Source organism: Lepidochelys kempii, chromosome 2 (assembly GCF_965140265.1).
Source record: "Lepidochelys kempii isolate rLepKem1 chromosome 2, rLepKem1.hap2, whole genome shotgun sequence".
Taxonomy (NCBI): domain Eukaryota; kingdom Metazoa; phylum Chordata; order Testudines; family Cheloniidae; genus Lepidochelys; species Lepidochelys kempii.
The window spans coordinates 206,751,494-206,771,670 of NC_133257.1; the positions used below are offsets into that span (position 1 = coordinate 206,751,494).

The 20,177-nt window shown below is 43.8% G+C and overlaps 1 protein-coding gene across 3 annotated transcripts in view; it reads left to right on the plus strand.

Annotated features, from left to right (window-relative positions):
• Window positions 1-20,177, plus strand: part of JAZF1 (JAZF zinc finger 1) — a 285,803-nt gene that overhangs the window by 262,506 nt on the left and 3,120 nt on the right. For all 3 annotated transcript variants that reach the window (XM_073333623.1, XM_073333625.1, XM_073333624.1), the window contains exon 4: window positions 5,403-5,572. In XM_073333623.1, the coding sequence (XP_073189724.1) occupies window positions 5,403-5,572 (170 nt within the window). The remainder of the gene's footprint in view (window positions 1-5,402; window positions 5,573-20,177) is intronic.

Below are 20,177 nucleotides of genomic sequence, written 5' to 3' on the forward strand. Positions count from 1 at the left end.
CCTCCACTGTGATCCCACCCTCTGCTTGGAGTGGGGCAGGGGTTTCCTCAGAGAGGCAGTGGCATGGAGCCATTTTCTTACCCCCAGAGAGTCACAGAATAGCAGAGAGAGTTCAGTAGAAGGAATAACTAGTTTAAAATAAACCAAAAAGTTCTATTCTGTTACTAAAAGAAAAGGAGGACTTGTGGCACCTTAGTGACTAACAAATTTATATGCTCAAATAATTTTTTTAGTCTCTAAGGTGCCAAAAGTCCTCCTTTTCTTTTTGGGGATACAGATTAACAGGGTTGCTACTCTGAAACCTATTCTATTACTGGCTCACTTATTGTGGGGAGCATGGAGGAGGTTAATCTATGGAGAGATCTGAATGAAGAGAGGGGAAGTGGCTTTGTGGGCCAGAATTGTGAAAGCATTGCATGCAAAAGGTGAGGCATAAGAGAGGGCATGGAGCCAGCTGGAGGAGAAACAGATGAATAGGACTTTAAATATTACCAATGGCTAGTTGTTATGGGTGGGTTCAGGAGAGAGGGAAACAATCATAAACAAGGTTGGAGATGTAGGATAAAGTGGAGCTACCTAGGGTCTTGAAACTGATAGCCAGGGGATTAAAGCAGTGAAAAGCAGGGAGCCAGTGGAGGAGTTCAGAGAAGAGAATGGCGTGTTAGTGTGACAGGCAAGGAAGATAAATTGCTTGCTAGTTACATGACTACCTTTAAGTTTCAATAATATTATTGTCTTTTTGTATAACACCTTGATCAAACGATGTACTTTTCTGTCAACATTTCCCCTCCCTCCTCCAAGTATTTAGGGCACCTAATTTTGGGAAATGCACACATGTTTTTTTCTATCTAGATTTTTGAAGTCTATTCCTAATATTTTGGTTTGGGGTACTGATTTCTGGAATGACTGATCAGCCTTCCCATCTAAGCAGTAGGAGAAATGATATGCCCACTAACATGTGTGTTCCACTAACAATTTTGCTAGAGCCCTTTTAAGGGCAGCATGTCCTAATGGAACATTCAGTTTTCTGTGTGCAAGGCAACATTCTAGCCCAGAAGGGCTAACTAATCTCTGAGCCCTTTTATATGTCTGAATCAGACAAGTGTAACAACCTGTGGTCTGACTGAGGGCAAATATTTATGTGCTGATTCTCCCCACTCACCCCCCATTATATATGTATATATTATTGTAAAATACCAGCAGAGATCAAAATCTATATCTCGATCAAAATACACTGTTGTGTACATCCCCTTCAGCCCACTGCTGGATGCTGCCAAACTGCCCAAAAGGAGCAATCAGGAGCCATTGGATCAAATTGTATTTGGTGCACCTGAGGCGGTAATGGAGTGCAATGGAATCCTGGCCGGTGCACAAAGCTGGGATTCTTAAGACTCAAACTGCTTCATCTAAGGCCTGTTTATTGTGGCAAGGCCAACATATATGTTTAAAAAAACCTGATTCGTTTTCACACAATTGGCAAAGCTGACAAGGCACAGCTTGGGCTGCTGCTCTTAGGTGCTGACAAGTGAGGAAATTAAATTCAGAGGGGGGAACGGTTAAAATACTGGCTACATGGATGTTATTTTTCTAAGGCAACTGAAACAACATTAATTATTTAAAGGATACATTTTTATTGCTAGAAATATTTTCATACATTTTATTTAGACCAGAATCTGATTAAATAGATTGTTTTTAATGAATAATTCAATTCCATAGGATTAGCATCACAATGAACCCTGAGGCTCCAACTCAGAGTAAAATAATAGTTCGGTAAAATATTTCATATGGATCGCAACACGCTTGAATTATTATATTTACCTGCCAGTTCATATGTGGAATAGTACTTCTAACTTTCAAACTCCCTAGAGTTAAGACTTGGTTTAAAACAGAATTTCCTTCTTTAACGGGTACCAGTCTAGTGGATGTGGAGAAGCAGTAAACATGATATATCTTGACTTTAGTATGGCCTTTGATACAGTCCTACATAACATCCTCACAAGGAAATTGGGGAACTAGATGAAATTACTGTAAACTGGGTGCACAACTAGTTGAAGAACCATTCTCAGGGGGTAGTTATAAATGGTTCACTGTCGGACTGGGAGGACGTGTCAAGTGGGCCCAGCAGTCTGTCCTGTGGCTCGTACTATTCAATATATGCATTAACAACTGGGATGATGGAATAAAGAAAACACTTGTAAAATTTGAGGATGACACTAACCTGGGAGGGGCTGTAAGCTCTTTGGAGGACAGAATTAGAATTCAAAATGACTTGATAAATTGGAGAATTGGTCTGAAATCAGTAAGATGAGATTCAGTAAAGAAGAAATGCAGAGTACTGCACGTAGGAAGGAAAAAATCAAATGAATAGATACAAAATGGGGAATAATTGGGCTAGGCAATGGTGCTGAAGAAAAGGATCTGGGGATTATAGCGGATCACAAATTGAATATGAGCCAACAATTTGATGCTGTTGCAAAAAAGGCATGTCCCATTCTGGGATGTATTAAGAGGTCTATCGTATGTAAGACCTGGGAGGTAATTGTTCCACTCTACTTAGCACTGGATTATTGTGTTCAGTTTTAGCCTTGTTTGTGGCAAGGGAGATTTAAGTTGGTATTAAGAAAAACTTCCAACTGTAAGGATAGTTAAGTACTGGCACAGGTTACCCAGGGAGGTTGTGGAATCCCCTTCCCTGGAGGTTTTTAAAACCAGGATAGGCAAACAGTTGTCAAGGATGGTCTGGGTATACTTACTCTTGCCTCAGTGTGGGGGAATGGACAAGGTGACCTCGAAGTCCCTACTTGCCCTACATTTCTGTGATTTCTATGGGAGGTGGGAGACCTGTTTTCAAATCTCTGCTCTGCCTGATTTCAAGAGGGGACTTGAACCCAGGTCTCAGGCAGGTGCTCCAATCACTGGGTTATTGGCTGTAGTGGGGAAGAGGCTCTGTTTGTTTGTGAGAAAGGGCTGACTTGAGTTAGGTGCCTTACTCCTGGAGAGGGCTCTCAGCTACGACTCTTGGCGGAGGGAGACACCTCCCTGTGGCCCATCAGTCTGGCACCTAAGGCCCAGATCAGTGGGATTAGGTGCCTAAGTACCTTTAAGGAGCTGGTCTCTACACCCCACCCTTCCCTTTCCTTTGTATTTCACTGCTGGTTGGCTTAGAGGGCTCCTCGCTCAGCTTGCTCGGTTCTGAGAATTCCTTTCTTAGGCACCTCACTCTCTCAATTTAATGTATGTGGAGCCTGGGTGCCTAATTCAGGGCTGTGAATTCCACTAGTAGCAGGCACCTAGGAACTGGGAGTTGCAGTGCCATAGGTGAATCTAGCCCAGGGTACCTTCCACATAGAATCAACAGCAATAGTGATATTCCAAGTGGACTTCAGGGAGTCTCTAGAACTTTTTCCTTTTGGGGGTTGAAGCTCTGTTTACAGTAGATTTTTTCTTTTTCCCCCTTAAGATTTTATTCATTTACTTTGATTGAGGAAGTTGGCAGGAGTTTAGTGGTTGAAGGGGTGTCGGTGTCAGAGTTCTTACATACTGTATAATCCTAAAAGCACATTCATTTATGTATTGTAGGTTTATCTGATACATTTGTTTGAAAAACCAAGATGAGCTAAAAAGCTTGAAAGGAGTATCTTGAGGAATTTTTTCCATCAAGATGTAATCAATGGCAGGAAATCATAGAAGTGGTTTTGCCTAAATATTTGTATTAGTTAATTAAACTATAAGAACCCTTAACCTCATTTTAGGTTATCTGTTCCTATGGTTCAAAAATATTTTAAGAGGTCAATAATGCTCACTTCGACTTTCAATCAATCTGTGTGGGATAAATCTCAGTCAATAAGGGTGAGTTTTCCGGATGTTATGCACAACATGGGGAGGGTGTCTGTCTGTCTGTCTCTCTCTCTCTCTCTATTTATATATATATATAGTGTGTGTGTATGCGCTAATAGTGGGAAACAACAATCCATCTCCCCTCATCTGCCCTCCACCCAGTAAGAATGAAAACCATAGGGAAAAAAGTAGTACAACCTGACATATGTGACCTAATGTAAAATATCTGGTTATTCCTCCACATCATAAGCACTTTACAGCTACCAGCTGACATACATATTTACTCATGAGTAAAGAGTAACTGATTATGAAACTGAGGGCCGGGAAAGTGAGAGATCAAGAAGGGATAGATAATTTAATAGAATACAGGGCATATTTAATTTCACATGTAATAAAAAGTGAAGACTCCGTTACATGCTGAAACGTGGGTTTTCTTTGTGAAGTTTGTTTCCTTGCAGCTTCTTGAGAATCTGATTGATCAGGCGTCCATCTGCATTGTTGCCACAGAATAAAAAGCTGCTTACAGACACGTATGCAAAGTGCATAATGAGGGAAGCAAGTCAAACAGTTGTATAAAACTCATAAGGCTCAGTCTGGAACTGCTGAAATGATTCCAACAGTTGGAGCTAAATCATCCTCTCTTGCCAGGGCAGGGACAAAAGCAAGAGCAAAGGGGAGTTGCCATTTCCCACAGCACCTCGTGCAAGCTACACACTCCCTATAAGACTCTCCAGAAAAAGTTTCCTCCTCCTCTCTCTCTCTGGATATATTTGCTGCTTTTATCAGCTGGGACTCTCCTTTTTTTATTGTACTTATCATTATTGGTGAAATTCTGCCTTTCCACTTTCCCTTGTTTTGCATTTAACTACTTCTTCAGACTTTTTTCTTGAGTTATTACAATTAAAAAAAATTAAAAACCTCAGTACCAGGTGCTCAAATGACTGCTGTAGCATATCTGGAACAGAATGTGGTCAAGGCAGCCATTTATCCCTAAACCTGAGGGAATGAATTTCACAACTATAATTGCTACACTATAATTCTTATTAATGTTGTGCTATAATTCCATTTAATTCCAAAGGGCTAGTAAATGCATTAGGACTTGTCAACGTATTATTTTACACTGTTTATGATCTGTCAAATTATGCTCTTCAGTATTGTATCATGTAAAGGAAAAGCCCTAAAAAAAAAAAAAAAAGCTTTAGGTTAGAGAAAATTATCTATGTTTTCTAGGTCGCGTTTGGAACAGAGAGGGCTCTTTTGTTAGAAAAGTAGTGAAATTGAGTTCGTAATCAATCCCTGTTGAACCTTTAATGCCACTGTGGTTGATTGTTTATGAAAATATATTAATATCAGCTATCTTATAGCTACTTAAGAAAGGTACTGTGGCTATTTTTATGAAGTAGTAGCTATAGCCAGGACATTTTATGTGATTAAAAGTACCTGTCTTCCTGCATTATAAATAAGAAGGGTGTAGGTGAGTTATAAGGGACTGGGGATAATGAAATAAAAATGAATTGTGTTGCAATGATTTCACTTTATTCTTGTGAAATACCCTGGTTTCTTAGGTAGCGAATATGACGAGGAAGAAGTAGACTATGAAGAATCAGACAGTGACGAGTCCTGGACCACAGAAAGCGCCATCAGCTCGGAAGCTATCCTCAGTTCAATGTGTATGAATGGAGGGGATGAGAAGCCTTTTGCCTGTCCTGTTCCTGGATGTAAAAAAAGATATAAGGTGAGTTATAGCAGAGACTTGGTTTATTTCTGTTTCACTGCAGTAGGGGAGAGAGTCTGGGAAAGCAGGTCACATCTTTCTGTTTTATTAGACCTTTCGCTTTTATTTTTACGAGACTTCAACAGATTCTCATATAGCTGCACAGTGTTCTTTTCGGACTGATTTTCCTCTCAAACATTTTCAAGTCATATATAGCATATGTTGCATCTGTATCTACTGATCAAGAGAGATTGTTAAAAGGAACAATTAAAGCAACTGGGTCACACATTATAATTAGCAAGCCTTATTCCAAGAAATTATCTCCTGAAATGGGAAGATGATGCCAACATTCATCTGTTACATGGAATCACGCACATTACATATAGAACTTGTCCATACCAACGCTGGAATGGGTCCTCTTTATATAACCATTACAGATTTTGTGCTATCCTGTACTGAAAGTATGCCAGTGATACCTCTGCTAATACAGATGATGTGCAAAACGTACCATTTAATTTTAAAAAGCCAAAGGCCACCTCAGGGAAGACTGAGCAGTAACCTCATAGAAAACATTTGAAAACATTTGTATAGGGTAGATTCTGACCCTGATCCTGAAAACGGATCTGTATGAGCAGAATTTTGTACTGGTGCAGAATCCCTCTGACTTCTCATGGGCATGACAATCTGTATGGATTTGATTGCAGGATGGGGGGCTTCTATTTGAATACCATATATTCTGGGAAAACTTGTCTTTCTTTTTTTGTTCATTTGTTTTATCGTATGAGGGACCTTTGCATAAAAGTCTGTTAACCAGCTTCTACTTATGTTCTCCTTGCGACATCACCATTGTCTAGCATGTATATCTCTCTGATATTACAGGCAAAGCAATATTATTTCACATGAATTAGAGCAGGAGCAAATGGATTCTTACAGAACAGATTCATTTATTATGCAAAGGTCCCTAAGCAATAAAAATGTGGGAATATGTGACTGGATTTTCTCTATATATTAAATGTTTTTCAAAGTTCTCCATGAAGCATTAGAGAACGTTTTAAAATCCAGCAGGCTCAAAGGACCCCAACCTACAGTGTATACACCAGCAAAACTGCCACCAACGATAAGGCTTTTTTAACAACTGCATAGTAAAGTCCTAAAATGGAATACAAAACTGAAAAATGAAAGAGAGAAATGCAGGAAGACTAGTAACATTTGAAGGTGTATAAATCCTGACAATAGCAAATACAAAGTGCAGTACTTGAAAATGTGTGCCTTTCATTGATTCTGCAGCTATTCTGAATCACTTCCAGCCCCTTTAACTCAGTAATGCTTGTCACAAAATGTATGTGCATATACGTGGAGATCAGTCACAAGTGGAAATATTGTGCAAAAGAGTGTGTACACTTTCTATAGCAATGTGTTAGTCCTGTATGTGGAGATTAGTTTGAATTGTGAATTACATAATAATTGTTCTACTCTTCAGGAAAATCTCAGCATAAACTCTTGGGATGGTGTGGGAGGGAAGATATTTTGGGGATATCTGGATTTGGGGATTTGGAAATGTCAATGAGCAGATGTGGTCACATTATGCAAGATTGTCACATTTTCTTTATGGCAGAAGGTGTGTAAAGGGAAGGGTGTAGAATAAAAGGTAAATGCTTAGCTCAGGAAGCAAGCAAGCCATGGCAATTGTTAGGAGTTACTTTCCCAAGAGGGCATCTGTGCATTGCAGAAAACATTTATTTAGTGGAAAAAGCTAGAAGAAGAACCCTGTAATTTGCTATATCCTGTCTGTTCTCTGTTTGACTGCCAGCTCCTCTGTCTTTTTACTGCCAAATAAGCAAGCTGTTCCTGCCTGCTTCTGCTATCTCTCTGCCTTCATCTCAAATGCATGAGGACTGTCTACAGGATGTCTTATGCACCATTAATGGTAGAACAGTCAGACAGGGAACAAATTAATGACCCATAGAGAGACTGACAAACCGAGAAAGCAGCAGATAAAAAGTACCATAGTTTTGGGAAAATACTTATCCCTGTTAAGTCCAGATAGGTAAGGACATTTCCTTTAGCTCTCTCACTTCCAGTTAGTTGCTTCTGTTTCCTCATTTCTCCTCTTTGTATAATTTATTTTCTGTGTTTTATCTTTGTTTCCTCTTCCCTTTGTTTTGTGTCAACTGTAGGTCATGTTTCCTCTTGATCTTCCCTCTGTTTAACCCCCACTCAGAAGAAATATTTGATGAGTTTAGGTAGGAGTCCTGATATCAAAGAATCATGCACTGGAACTTCCTGCTGGGTGCTGGGTAATAACACTGATGGCTGTAAAACAGGACCATGGCTATAAACAGGAATATTGATGCACACATACAATAGTTATCAGATCCACCTGACATCTGAAAAGGTCTAAGTTACTTTTGGGTGGGGGAGGGGAGACAAATGAACACAGCTTCCTTTTGTCCAGCATTTAGATGATGTGTTTTTATAGGATGATGCTGATTTATTATTATTTGTATTGTGAGAGTGCCTGGAGGCCCCAGTCAGAGTCAGGGCTCCATTCTGCCTGGCATGGTACAACAGTAAAAGACTGGTTCTGCACCAAAGAGTAATTAAGGTAATTAAGCAGTGTAATTAAGACAGGATTCAGCAGTGAGCGTGAAAATATTCTGACGGAATGGGGGAGGTAGGATGATGGAAACTGTAATAAGAATATGTTTTTACATGGGCCAGATAAATATCAAAAGTCCCTATTGGCCATCTGCTTAGCTGTTATCTGGTGACAGTTTCCCATAGGCATCACAGTAGAAGTGAGTCATAAACATTTAATTGCTGTTTTTCAGTCTTATTTTTTTTAAAGATATCAAATTGTCTACCAATAAATAACAATAATATTGTTACTCTAGCCTCTATTTACTATAATCTGCCTTAGATTTTTCTTCTATTACAATGGTCAAATTTTTCTAAAATATGACTCTAAGCTTCCTGAAAGTTTCCAAGTCTATATTTGGAGGGATTTTCAAAAGCACCTAAGTAACTCATTAGTGAGAGGTAGGTGAGATAATATCTTTTCTTGGAGAAAATTCTGTTGGTAAAAGAGAGAAATGTTTGAGTAGCTCATTGACTTCTAGATGCTCTAGAGCATTCCTATGTAATTGTATTTATGTATTATTTATATTATACATATTTTAAACTTTTAATTTGATCTTTAGCAATGGTCTAAGTGGGTTCTCTTGAATCAAAGATACGTGTGATATGTTTGAGCTTTGTTTCTCCAAAGCTAAACATTAGGCTCCTAAATTCACATTTAGGTGTATATTGAAGACAGTGAGATTTGTGTTTCTAAAGCACTTCTGAAAATCCCACCCTTGTGGAGCCAAAGAATGGATTTAAGAGCATAACATTAAACTCTTACTTTGATAATGTTGGCCAATATCAATAATGTGTTGTCTAGCAAAGCTGTGGACAAGAAAATCTGAAACATATCTGAAGGATCTTTAATGCCAAGGAACCTATTTAGACAACTGCTAAAGATCAAATTAAAAGTTTCAAATATATGTAATAGAAATAATACATGAATACATTTTATATATCTATCTATAGATAGATATAAAATCATGTATTGTATATAAAATACATTATATATACATTATATATATTATTTTTATATCTGTGTATAGAGTATCTATCACACATTCTCTGGTCTATGGTAAACACACCGTAAAAATAGGAGAGTATTTTAAGTGCCCACAAAACTTACAGATAAGGTTGTTCAAGTACATTTCCTATGAACACAGTCACTAAAAATCCAGGAAGTCAGCAGTTAGGGCATTATATGCATCCAGACCAAACTCAGTTCACGTATCTCACCATTCCAATATTACAACCGATACAGAATTTTCATTAACACAACAAATTCCCTTTCACTTCCAACATCTAGCCACCCACAATGCACACATCCAGTTCCTCTGCACAAGGCACAGTTCAACTCCAAGCTCATAGTTTTTCATGTACAAATAACACATTATTGAGTTTGTCCAGTGTTCATATGTTTAGAGAGAGTATATCATCCCAGAAAGAGAACTGGATGTAGATTTACAGATCTGTGAATGCATCTGCTTTACTGTGATGGCTGACTGGAAAGTTTGGGAGTTAAGGTTGGTCTAAATGTGAAAATTGCCTTAACTGATGATTTCTAAGGTTTTTAGTGACTGTATTGCTAGGAAATGCACATGAGCAACTTCAGCTACATTTTTTTTAAGGCAGCAGTTACCTGGTTTTTTAGAACGTGTAGAAGTTCAGGGTATGATTGGGCAGAGGCATGGGGAAGCAGCGGGCAGCCAAGATCAGTAGGCGAGAGAATATGTAGTGATGGCTATAAGCATGGGGAAAACAAGACTTGCAGGGACTGCCGGTTGTGAATGGGGGCTTGGAAAGACTGCGGGCAGCAGTGGCTGGTGGGCTATGTGAGGTATTGAGTGGAGATGGTGTAGTGTGCAGCACAAGTTTGCAGATAGGGATATAGTTAGAGGGTTGTTGGGTAGGGGGAAACTGGAGAACATCAAATATTCGGCAATCAAAAGTGCAGGGGAGGCTGTAGTAGCAGGAGAGGGGAGGATATCGGCTGTGTTGAATGGATGGCATTGGAGTTCACAGAGACAGGTTGGGGAACTGAGAGCCTACGAAGAGGTGGGGTTAGCAGGGAGTTTTGGGCAGGACAGTCCACTCCATAATAGGCAGGATGTCTCTTATGCTGGCAGGATCTGTAATTAATTTGTTTCAGATCTTTCCCAGCTAAGAAATCCTTCCCCTGAGTGGGCAGAGTTTCTCTGTGCTTCACCCACTGGGCTTTCCCGGCTCATGTTGTGGAGATCCCCCTATTGCAAAGAAACCCATCTCTCTAAGGAACATTATTTCCTTGAGCCTTGCCTATAAAAGGGGATGGGAAGGGCTCAGTGAGCCTGATGGGCCTGGGCTCCCTGAGGCTGGGAAGCCCAGTGGTCTTTCTCTTGAAAATGCTGGCAAAAGCCCAAATGGATTGGAAGGGATGGTGACCCCCTTCCACCACCCTCAAAGAATGCAAAGATACCAGCCTCCCCAGAAGAGGATGGAGGAATGGCTGATGGGCCTCCTCTCTCATTCCCCCACCCCCCTCCCTAAAGCCTCCTAAGGGTGAGCCTTGGGAGAGCCAAGACAGAGACATAAGTGGGAGTTGATGTAAGGGCAAAGGGGCATGGGAGAGGCTGGGCAGGCATGAGATAATAAGCAGTGAGTGGGGTAAGGGGTGGCATGGAGAAGGAACAAGTCCGGTGCAGTAGATGGAAGAGTGAGAGGAGGAAGCAGGTCTGTGGCTCATGGAGTTTGTGAGAGGAAGTGAGCTGGAGTGGATGAGGATTATGCAACAGAAGCAAGCTGAGTACCTGGGAGAAAGAGCCTTGTCCATGAGACAGTTTTCTTGCCCTCCTCCACTAAAGATGGCACCTAAAAGCAACTACGTTTGTCTGGTCAGGAGCAAGCACCTCGTGCATTAATAACCTCATTGTGTGTAAGGTAAACACCACAGACTGTGCAAAAATTAAAGTGAGTGTCCAAGCACTAAACAGAATAAAAGGAAACCCCAAAACAGCTACATTAATGTCCCTGTCTCATGTCCCTGTACATGATCCCAAACTTTAATGCTTTAGCTAGTGGTGGAATCCTAGGACATACGGTCCTACCAGACCAAAAACACTGTAGCCACACAAACCCACCAATACCATTACTAGAACTATTTGGTATCTCCTCGTGTTCTGGTCCCAGTTTCATTGTTCTTTCGTCTAGTTTCATTTCCATAGTCTTTCTATGCTGCAGCCTTCTTCCTCAACCATGTGAGTGTGTCTCATCATTAATCTAAGAATCTAGAGCAATAAAAGTGACAGATGGGTCTGGCAGTGTTGTTCTCTATACCTCAACAAATTTAACCTAAGACACACAACAAGGTGTTTACATTAAACCATTGGAAAAACTTAGGAAGAGTTGATGTGAAGTTCCAACAAGAGTTTTCTTTCAGTGCTTTTATGGAGAGATGTAGATCAAGTTTCATGTTGCGTTGGTTTCTCATAGCCTGAACATTTTCCTATTTTTCAAACCCTTCTCTAACCCAATTCATCTTAAAACACAGGCCAAGATGGAATTTCCTAGCACTTTCTGCCTGGAAAAAGGCTGTACTGTCTTTTTCATCCATCGAGGTGTGTGCCTGTGATTTCTGCACATGAGGTGTTCCAGAATAACCCATTAAAGAATCCAATAACAAAGTTTCAAGTAAACCCAAAGTGAAACTTTTGCCATAAATGATCATGTTATTGCCATGCAAACTGAGGGTATTTATGTTCTGTAGCTTTTATTGCACAGATGCCACCATTAACTGTTCATTTTACTTCTAGTATAATTGTCAAATAACTATCTCTTGATTTGAAGTTACAAAAAAGGGAAAACTTCTTGCACATTACTCTGGCCAGACTTTTCTAAAGTTTCTGAGGATAAACTTAGGTTGTGTTGGGTCATTCCTCCTTACCCCTTCCCCCATCTCCCTCCCCCCACACACTTTGAGCACTGTAGCTGAAGATTAGCATTTCAGCCCCGAGACTTTGTTTTAAAGCTCCATCACATTTTCAAGCACAAATAGTTCATAGGCTTCATTTTATACTGAGTTGGAGACAGTTGCTTTCGCAAAACAAAAAAATACATAGCTGAAGAGGCACAGTTCTGTGTGAAATGGATCAGGAGAAACTTTCCATGTAGCGTAAGGTGAGATGGGGCATTGTAACGCAGTCTCCTCTACAGCCCACTTACCTTTTTTTTTTTTTTTTGCGCGCCTTAATGCAGGCTCCACTGATCATTGATTCTCTAGTAAATGCTGAAAGTTTTGTAATGTTTGTACTGATATGAATTGCTTGAAATTGTGTCAGGGAAGATCAGCACAGGATTGGGGACAAAGATTTGTCACTCAGGAGCATAGACTACAACATATCCCAGTCCAGAATAGATACATCATTGATTGTTTGGAATCAGACTTTAGAAGGACACGTGCTGAAGGAGGTATTACCTTACCTGCATTTCCTGGCTTTCTGAGGTTTTTTTTTTTTTTTTTTTTTTTGTTATTTCCTTCTTCTGAGGTTTCAGTTTTTGGCTACCAACATTCATGTTCTGTAAGAGTACAAAGGAACCATAACTCTTTAGTGAATTGTCCAGGGGCAGCTGCAGTGTGAAGGTCATAATCAGAGGGTTTGATTTTCTGAACTTCCACACAGCATGAGCTCTGTGTAGGCATAGTTCAGATCCCCGTCTTAACAAAACCCTTCTTATAACTATTAGAAGGCAGTGTTCAGCATAGTAAAAATTCCTGAATCTAAGCCTGGCTGACTATGGCCTTACGTTCCGGGTAGTAATTAGTGCATATTACTATAGAGTTCTCAACCTCTTAGTCTAGTAAACATAGTAAGTGGAGCCAATCAAACCTACAAGCTTCAGAAAGGAGTTGAGTTCCAGGGCTGCGAACTTGTCATAGTAATTGCTCTTTGAATGTCCATAAACCTTTCCTCTGGAAGAACAAGAAAAACACCGTCCACTGGACAGTTCACAGCTGCTATAATGAAAGTCAATCTCAGACTCTCCTAGTTTATCCAAAGGCCCAAACCCTTGAAGAGGAAGCAGATAATATATTTGGGGCTTGTCTACGTGGCTCAGTAAAGTACATTAGAGGAGTGTGATTTATAGAGTGCTCTGACTGCCCTATGGAGACTCTGCGGGTATAATGTAAAAGGCACCTACTTCTACATTAACACGAACTAGCTATCTTTCAGTTAGTGGCAGCAGGGTCCACATGGGGCATTTAGTGCACTTTACAAGTCACACACCTCTAACGAACTTTCCTATGCCATGTAAACAAGCCTTGAAGGAAAGAGTACGCCTCAGTGAGATGAGTCCTTAACTAGTCATCCAACCCACTGAAGGCAGAAATATAAAATGTCACAGCTTAGATCAGTGGTTCCCAAACTTGTCCCGTCGCTTGTGCAGGGAAAGCCCCTGGTGGGCCGGACGGTTTGTTTACCTGCCGCGTCCGCAGGTTCAGCCAATTGCAGCTCCCAGTGGCCACGGTTGGCTGCTCCAGGCCAATGGGAGCTGCTGGAAATGGCAGCCAGTACGTCCCTCGGCCTGCGCCGCTTCCAGCAGCTCCCATTGGCCTGGAGCAGCCAACCGTGGCCACTGAGAGCTGCAATCGGCCGAACCTGCGGACGCGGCAGGTAAACAAACCGGCCCGGCCCGCCAGGGGCTTTCCCTGCACAAGCGGCGGAACAAGTTTGGGAACCACTGGCTTAGATAGACCACCACGGCTGGTCTCAGAATCTGCAAGAAGAATGTAAGATGTTACCACGTAACGAAAGCAACAGAGGCTTTCAACCAGTCTTAGTACAAGGCTCTTGAGCTGCCAGCTTCTTGATCCTGCAAGTGAAACTAAAAGATACTTAAGGAGGATTTTCTCAGGCAAAGCTGACATCATCTTCCCTTAAAGGCAAACTATGCAGGAACTGTGATGGTAGCAATTCTAAACATAGTAGTTTTTCTCTAAGACAGCTAGAGAACTGTGGTTTCAGTGGTAAATATCCTCAAACATGGTTATTTATTTTCAAGTGTGTTTGGAGGATATAGAAATGGGTAGGTTTGTGAAATCATGTGAAAGTCCAACCTAAAGGTGACTGTTTTCTGTGTACTTAATTCTCTAGGTACTATACATGTAAGGCAGTGGTTCTGTTTACAATTGTGGGCGGCATATGCAGCTTTCTATGTGTTATGTGGGCCGAATCTACACAAAAAAGACACACACACACACCCCTGTATGGTCCTGAGAACATCACATGGGCTGCAGTTGTGCGGATTGGGCCATGGGTTGAGAACCACTGATGTAAGGCTATCAAACTTTGTGGCTGCCTCATGAAAAAAATTAATAATCTTAAATAGGGCAAATGGTGATAGCTGCTTTGATCACTTTGAAGGAGTGTAGCTGAATACTACTGTGCTTGCTCTTTGTATCTCTGCTCTTTTTTGCTTGAATACGTTCCTTAAAACTTGTCTATAGATAGGTAGAGCATGGATGGCTAGTGCAACGTAGACTTACAGCCAGCTCATTGCACGCTAACAGTCCATCTGGAACCTACTGCCACACTAAAAGTTTCCCTGTGTTTTGACCCACCCTGCTTTGAAATGGTAGATGAAAGTGCACCACAGAATTTTTCATGCGTGGCAGCAGGGCCCACACAGATAGGTGGTAGGCTACAAGCTAGCGTGAGGTAGATTTGCACCACAGCTTGCCATGAACTGCTGGTAAGACAAATCCTAAGTTAACTTCCTGGTGTTTTTCCAATAGCTTTGAATGAACTACTGGAAAATCCCTGTCAAAGTGTCAGGAAGTAAAGAACATCTATTTTCCTTCTAATGAGGGTCCCTATATGTATTCCAAACGCACGTGCGCCATGCGCTGGAAGTTTTCAGAGGTAGTCTGTTGACCTGTATGCATGTTGTATGTTGCCTTGTGCTCCAGGCAATGTTGTAAGAGGCCATGCGGGGCGACACTTCCCCAGTTCCCTCATAGCGCTGTGTGGTTGGAGTCAGAATCTTCTCTTCTACGTGCTTGTAATCTCTACGAGAATGACTGTCCATTGTATTTAGTTAGCTAGTTTGTTTTTTCTTCTTAGTTGTGTACATAGACTGTAGTTAGTGTAGTTACTTGCTCCGCTCGGGGGCCGCCCCGACTTTGTCAGGGGACTATGCCCTGCATTCTAGTATTGAAGAACTGTGCCTCATTCCCTCAATTCTTTCTCTATGAGAGATGAGCACTGCCGTTGCTTATACTACCTACGAGAAGCGCATCTTGCCGCACATTGCGACATCTGTAAGTCCTTTCCCCTGCAGACCCATGAGCACTTTTCCCCCTAAGCTGTGAGCATGTACAAGCACACACAGATCCTGAACCCCGCACACACAAAAATTTGCACAGAAGCACAATTTGCACAGAAGAATTTTTTTGCACACACAGCCTGTCAAAAATTTGCACAGAAGAAATTTTTTGTGCACATGGCCTGTCAAAAATTTGCACAGAAGAAATTTTTTGCACACACAGCCTGTCAAAAATTTGCACAGAAGAAATTTTTTGTGCACATGGCCTGTCAAAAATTAGAGGGAACATTGTCCATGAGGCTCATCTCCTGCGACTCAGGAAGTTCCTCATGGAGGAAGCTCTCCAGCCTCTTGTGGAGTCCGATCCTGGACTGGCAGAACCAGCGGTGCACTGGTGGTGAGCATCCTACCTACCCCCCTGCCCACATCCGACAGCACACGACAAGGCCAAGTAGGAGAGTTGCAAGTACTCTCATGCCCATCGCATTGGTAAGTCCCCATTACCAACTGTGCCAGGTTGGGCGAGATGTTGTATATGGACTGCTCCTGCCACCTCCTAAGTTTCCCCATGCACTAGCCGTACCACAAGACAGCCCTCCATGCTGTGCATCTCCATCGCAACATGAGTCCCCATGCTCTGCACCACATACACACCCTTGCTTCAGCAGTCAGCGGGACATGCCATGGACACCCAGACGAGCCGAACACTTGCTCCCCACGGTGCACTTTGACCTGCCATATCCCCCTCTTGCCGCTGCTTTCGGCTTCGCAGCCCCCCATACCAACAGATGCACTGCTCTTCCTGGGCTGGAGACCACACCCCATGATTGCAGGACCGCCTTCATTGACAGCTGCCACCATCCGAGATCTCTTTGGACTCCAAAGGCTTTTCAGCGAAGGAATCATCATTCTCCCCAGTCCCCAGGCATAGCTTGGACTCCTGGGCATGGCCATCACACCAGGCAAGGTATGCTCCAACCCCGCTGCATTGGTATGTGTACTCTTGGGGCCTGCAGTATCCCCAGGACTAGACCCCATGGGCACACTGGCCAACATGGGATGCTTACCACAACCCATATTAGTCTTCTTATGCCTTGCACCCTTCCATCTGGGCCCCTTCACCAGAACCGTCCAGCTCGGACCTGGAGACAGAGACCACAAGGGAGCCAGTCCCGACAACAGCCTCCTGTCTGGACGAAGCACTGATTCCCCTGGTCCTCTCGCCTCCTGATCAGGGCCGGCTCTAGGCACCAGCTGGTGCCTAAGCAAGCTGGTGCCTGCGGTGGTGCTGCTGAAGGGGCGGCACTCCTGCCGTTCTTGGGGCAGCGCTCCAGCAGCAGCCCCGGCAGCAATTCGGTGGCGACTCTTCTGGCTTGGGTCTCGCCGGCAGCGGCAGCTCCCTCTGATCTTCCTGTTCTCTCGGCGGTGGCATATTCGGCAGGGTTTTTTTTGTTTTGCTGCTTGGGGCGGCAAAAAACGTAGAGCCAGCCCTGCTCCTGATGACCACCACTAATACCAGGAGCTGCTGCAAAAGGTGACACTGAATTTGGGCATCCCATTGGAAGAAGTCCAGGACCAACAGCATCAGCTCTTAGACATCCTCCAGCCTAGGGGGCCGTCCTGCATTGCATTTCCCATAAACAAAGCCATCCTTCAAACTGCACGGGCGGTCTGGCACACACCAGTGTCCTGCGCCCTCACAGCCATCCAAAGGGGCTGATTTTCTTCCCCTGACTCCTCCCCATTTCGCTGGTGGCACACACAGCAGTGGAACAGGCTAGGCAGCACTCACACACCTCCACTCCTCCAGATAGGGCGGCAAAGCACCTAGAGCTCCTAGGATGCATGGTTTACTCCTCTGCAGCCCTGCAATTCTGCATATCAAACTACCAGGCTCTGCTAGCAAACTATGATTTTAAAACTATGCCAAGCTAGTAGAGTTCTTGGAGCATCTCCTGCAGGACAAGCAACAGCGTTTCCAAGCCCTGGTGGAGGAAGGTCACTTGACAGCCAAGGTTAGCCTCCAAGCAGTGATAGATGTGGCAGACACATCCCCCCGCTCCCTGGCCACAGGCATAGGCATGCAAAAGGAGGCCTGACTGCAGTTCTCCGGCTTCCCGAGGGAAATCCAGACCACCATCTAGTACCTCACCTTTGACAAGGACAAGTTGTTCTCGGCAAAGACAGATGAGTCCCTATACTCCTTGGAGTCAAAAATGACTCTCGCATCTTCAGGAATTTACAGAAGCAACAGAAGTCACCCTTCTGACCATGCCCCTATGCACCGTACCAGCCCACGTACACCCTGTATCAGGACCCCACCCGACAGCACCCCAGATCACAGCATCCACAACCGTCAGCCTCTGTCACCTACTCTGCCGTACCATGACATCAATCAAAGGCCCAGTTTTGGCAAGCCCCCATTATCACTGTCTCCAGCCCCCCTTACCGCTTTTGGGGCCCATCTTGCCCTATTTGCCCACCACTGGGGCAAGATCACCACAGATCATTAGTATTGGAGATGGTGAGACATGGCTATTCTATCGAGTTCCTTACCTTCCCTCTTCTTCCCCTCCCCCCCCCGCCCCCTGGAAGTCTCTCTCATCGCAACCTCATGCACTGTGAGGCAGATACTCTCCTAATGAAAGGTGCAATTGAACCCATGCCTTCCTTCTTCATCGGTAAGAGTTTCTACTCCCTGTACTTTTCTCATCCCAAAGAAGGGAGGAGGTCTCCATCCTGTCCTCGATCTCTGCTTTCTTAACAACTTCATCATCACCACGTTCCATATAATGACGCTCGCATCCATCATCACCTCCTTTCCCCAGGGGGTATGGTTTGCAGCCCTTGACATGAAGGACACGTGCTTCCATATCGATATCCATCCAGTCCACCACAAGGTCCTTTGCTTCCGTGTGGGTGACAACCACTACCACTTCAGAGTTCTCCCCTTTGGTATTGCCATGGCCCCATGAGTCTTCACAGCGGTGGTCACAGCCCAACTACAATGCCTGGGGTATTCTGTGTGTGTTTCCTTACTTGGACAACTGGCTCTTGGTGGCAACAACCCTCGCCAAAACGACATCACCCATCCTCGCCTCTCTAGATGTCTGTGTCAATGAGGAGAAGTCCATGCTGTTCCGGACACAGACAATCCATTTAATCGGGGTACGCTTAGATTCAGTGACAGCTTGAGCCTTCTCCTTGGTGGAACATTTTGCCACCCTGACAGCCCATGTAATGATCATACCTCACACACCACAGTGCGCTGCTCTCTCTGCCACATGGCCTGCACCCCATGTGATGCCACATACCTACATTCACTGTCTACAACTCTGGCCCCCTTCAGTCTGCAGGCCCCACATCAACCATCTGGACACTGTCCCACAGCCAGTCTGCACTTCTCTCACTTGGTGGACCGATGCTGCAAGGCACCCCATTCACCACCTCTGGGCCCATGACCACCCTTACCACAGATGCCTCCCTGGCTGGTTGGGGAGTCCACCTTGATGGCTGTGCTGCACAAGGGGCTTGAACTCATCGCGAGGCACACATGCACATCAATATCCTCGAGCTGCAGGCAGTCCGCTTAACCTGACACACATTCCTGCCTCTTATCCACAGCCAACACATTCAGATCCTCTCTGACAGCTGAGACCCGCTTCGAATGATGGCCTGGTTTTTGAATGGGGATCGCACCAAGACAATGCCTGCTCCCCCCATACTTATGCACAGCATATGAGCTTCCACTCTAGTGTGCTACACAGCAAAATGGAAGCGTTTCACCTCCTGGGCACACCACCATTTCCCTCAAGTACATCTCGCTCCCGTTGGTGGATGGCCACTTGGTGTTTACTTACCCTACCACCATCCAATTTCTGAAAGAGCTGACAAACAGCTTTCCCCTGGTTCTGAAACTTGCCCCTCCTTGGACCTTCACTCTTGTGCTCTCTGCCCTCATCAGACCTCCCTTTGAGTCCCTGGTCACATGCTCTCTCACGCTTATCCATGAAGGTCTTCTTCCTTGTAGCCATCACCTCCACTCGGTGGCAAACTGGTGGCCATGATGGCTGACACTCCTCCCTCCCCCCCAAATATACGGTCTTCCATAAGGACATGGTCTCGTTAAGTCTTCACTGTAAGTTTCTCTCAAAAGTGGTCTCAGAGTTCTACCTCAACCAATCCATCCATCTCTTGGACTTACACCCTAAATCGCATGCCCCTCCCACAGACAAGACCCTGCACTCCTTGGGTGTCTGCTCCGCATTCACATTCTACCTAGACAGGGCCCACACCTCTCCATGTCTTTTCATTGCCACTACGGAGAGGTCTAGGGGCCAAGCCCCCTCCTCATAGTGCATATCCAAGTAGATCTCTACTTGCATCATGGAGTCCGATACCACATGCACAGTCCAATGCCACACCAACTGGCAGAATTACAGCCCACTCCACAAGGGCCCAAGCTACCACCTCCAGCTTCCTGGCAGATGCCCCATGGTACGACATCTGCCAAGTGGCGACCTGGCACTCTGTACACACCTTCTCCACCCACTACAGCAGTAGTTCTCAAACTTTTGTACTGGTGACCCCTTTCATACAGCACGCCTCTGAGTGCAACCTCCTTTATAAATTAAAAACACTTCTTTATATTTACCACTATTATAAATGCTGGAGGCGATGTGGGGTTTGGGGATGGAAGCTGACA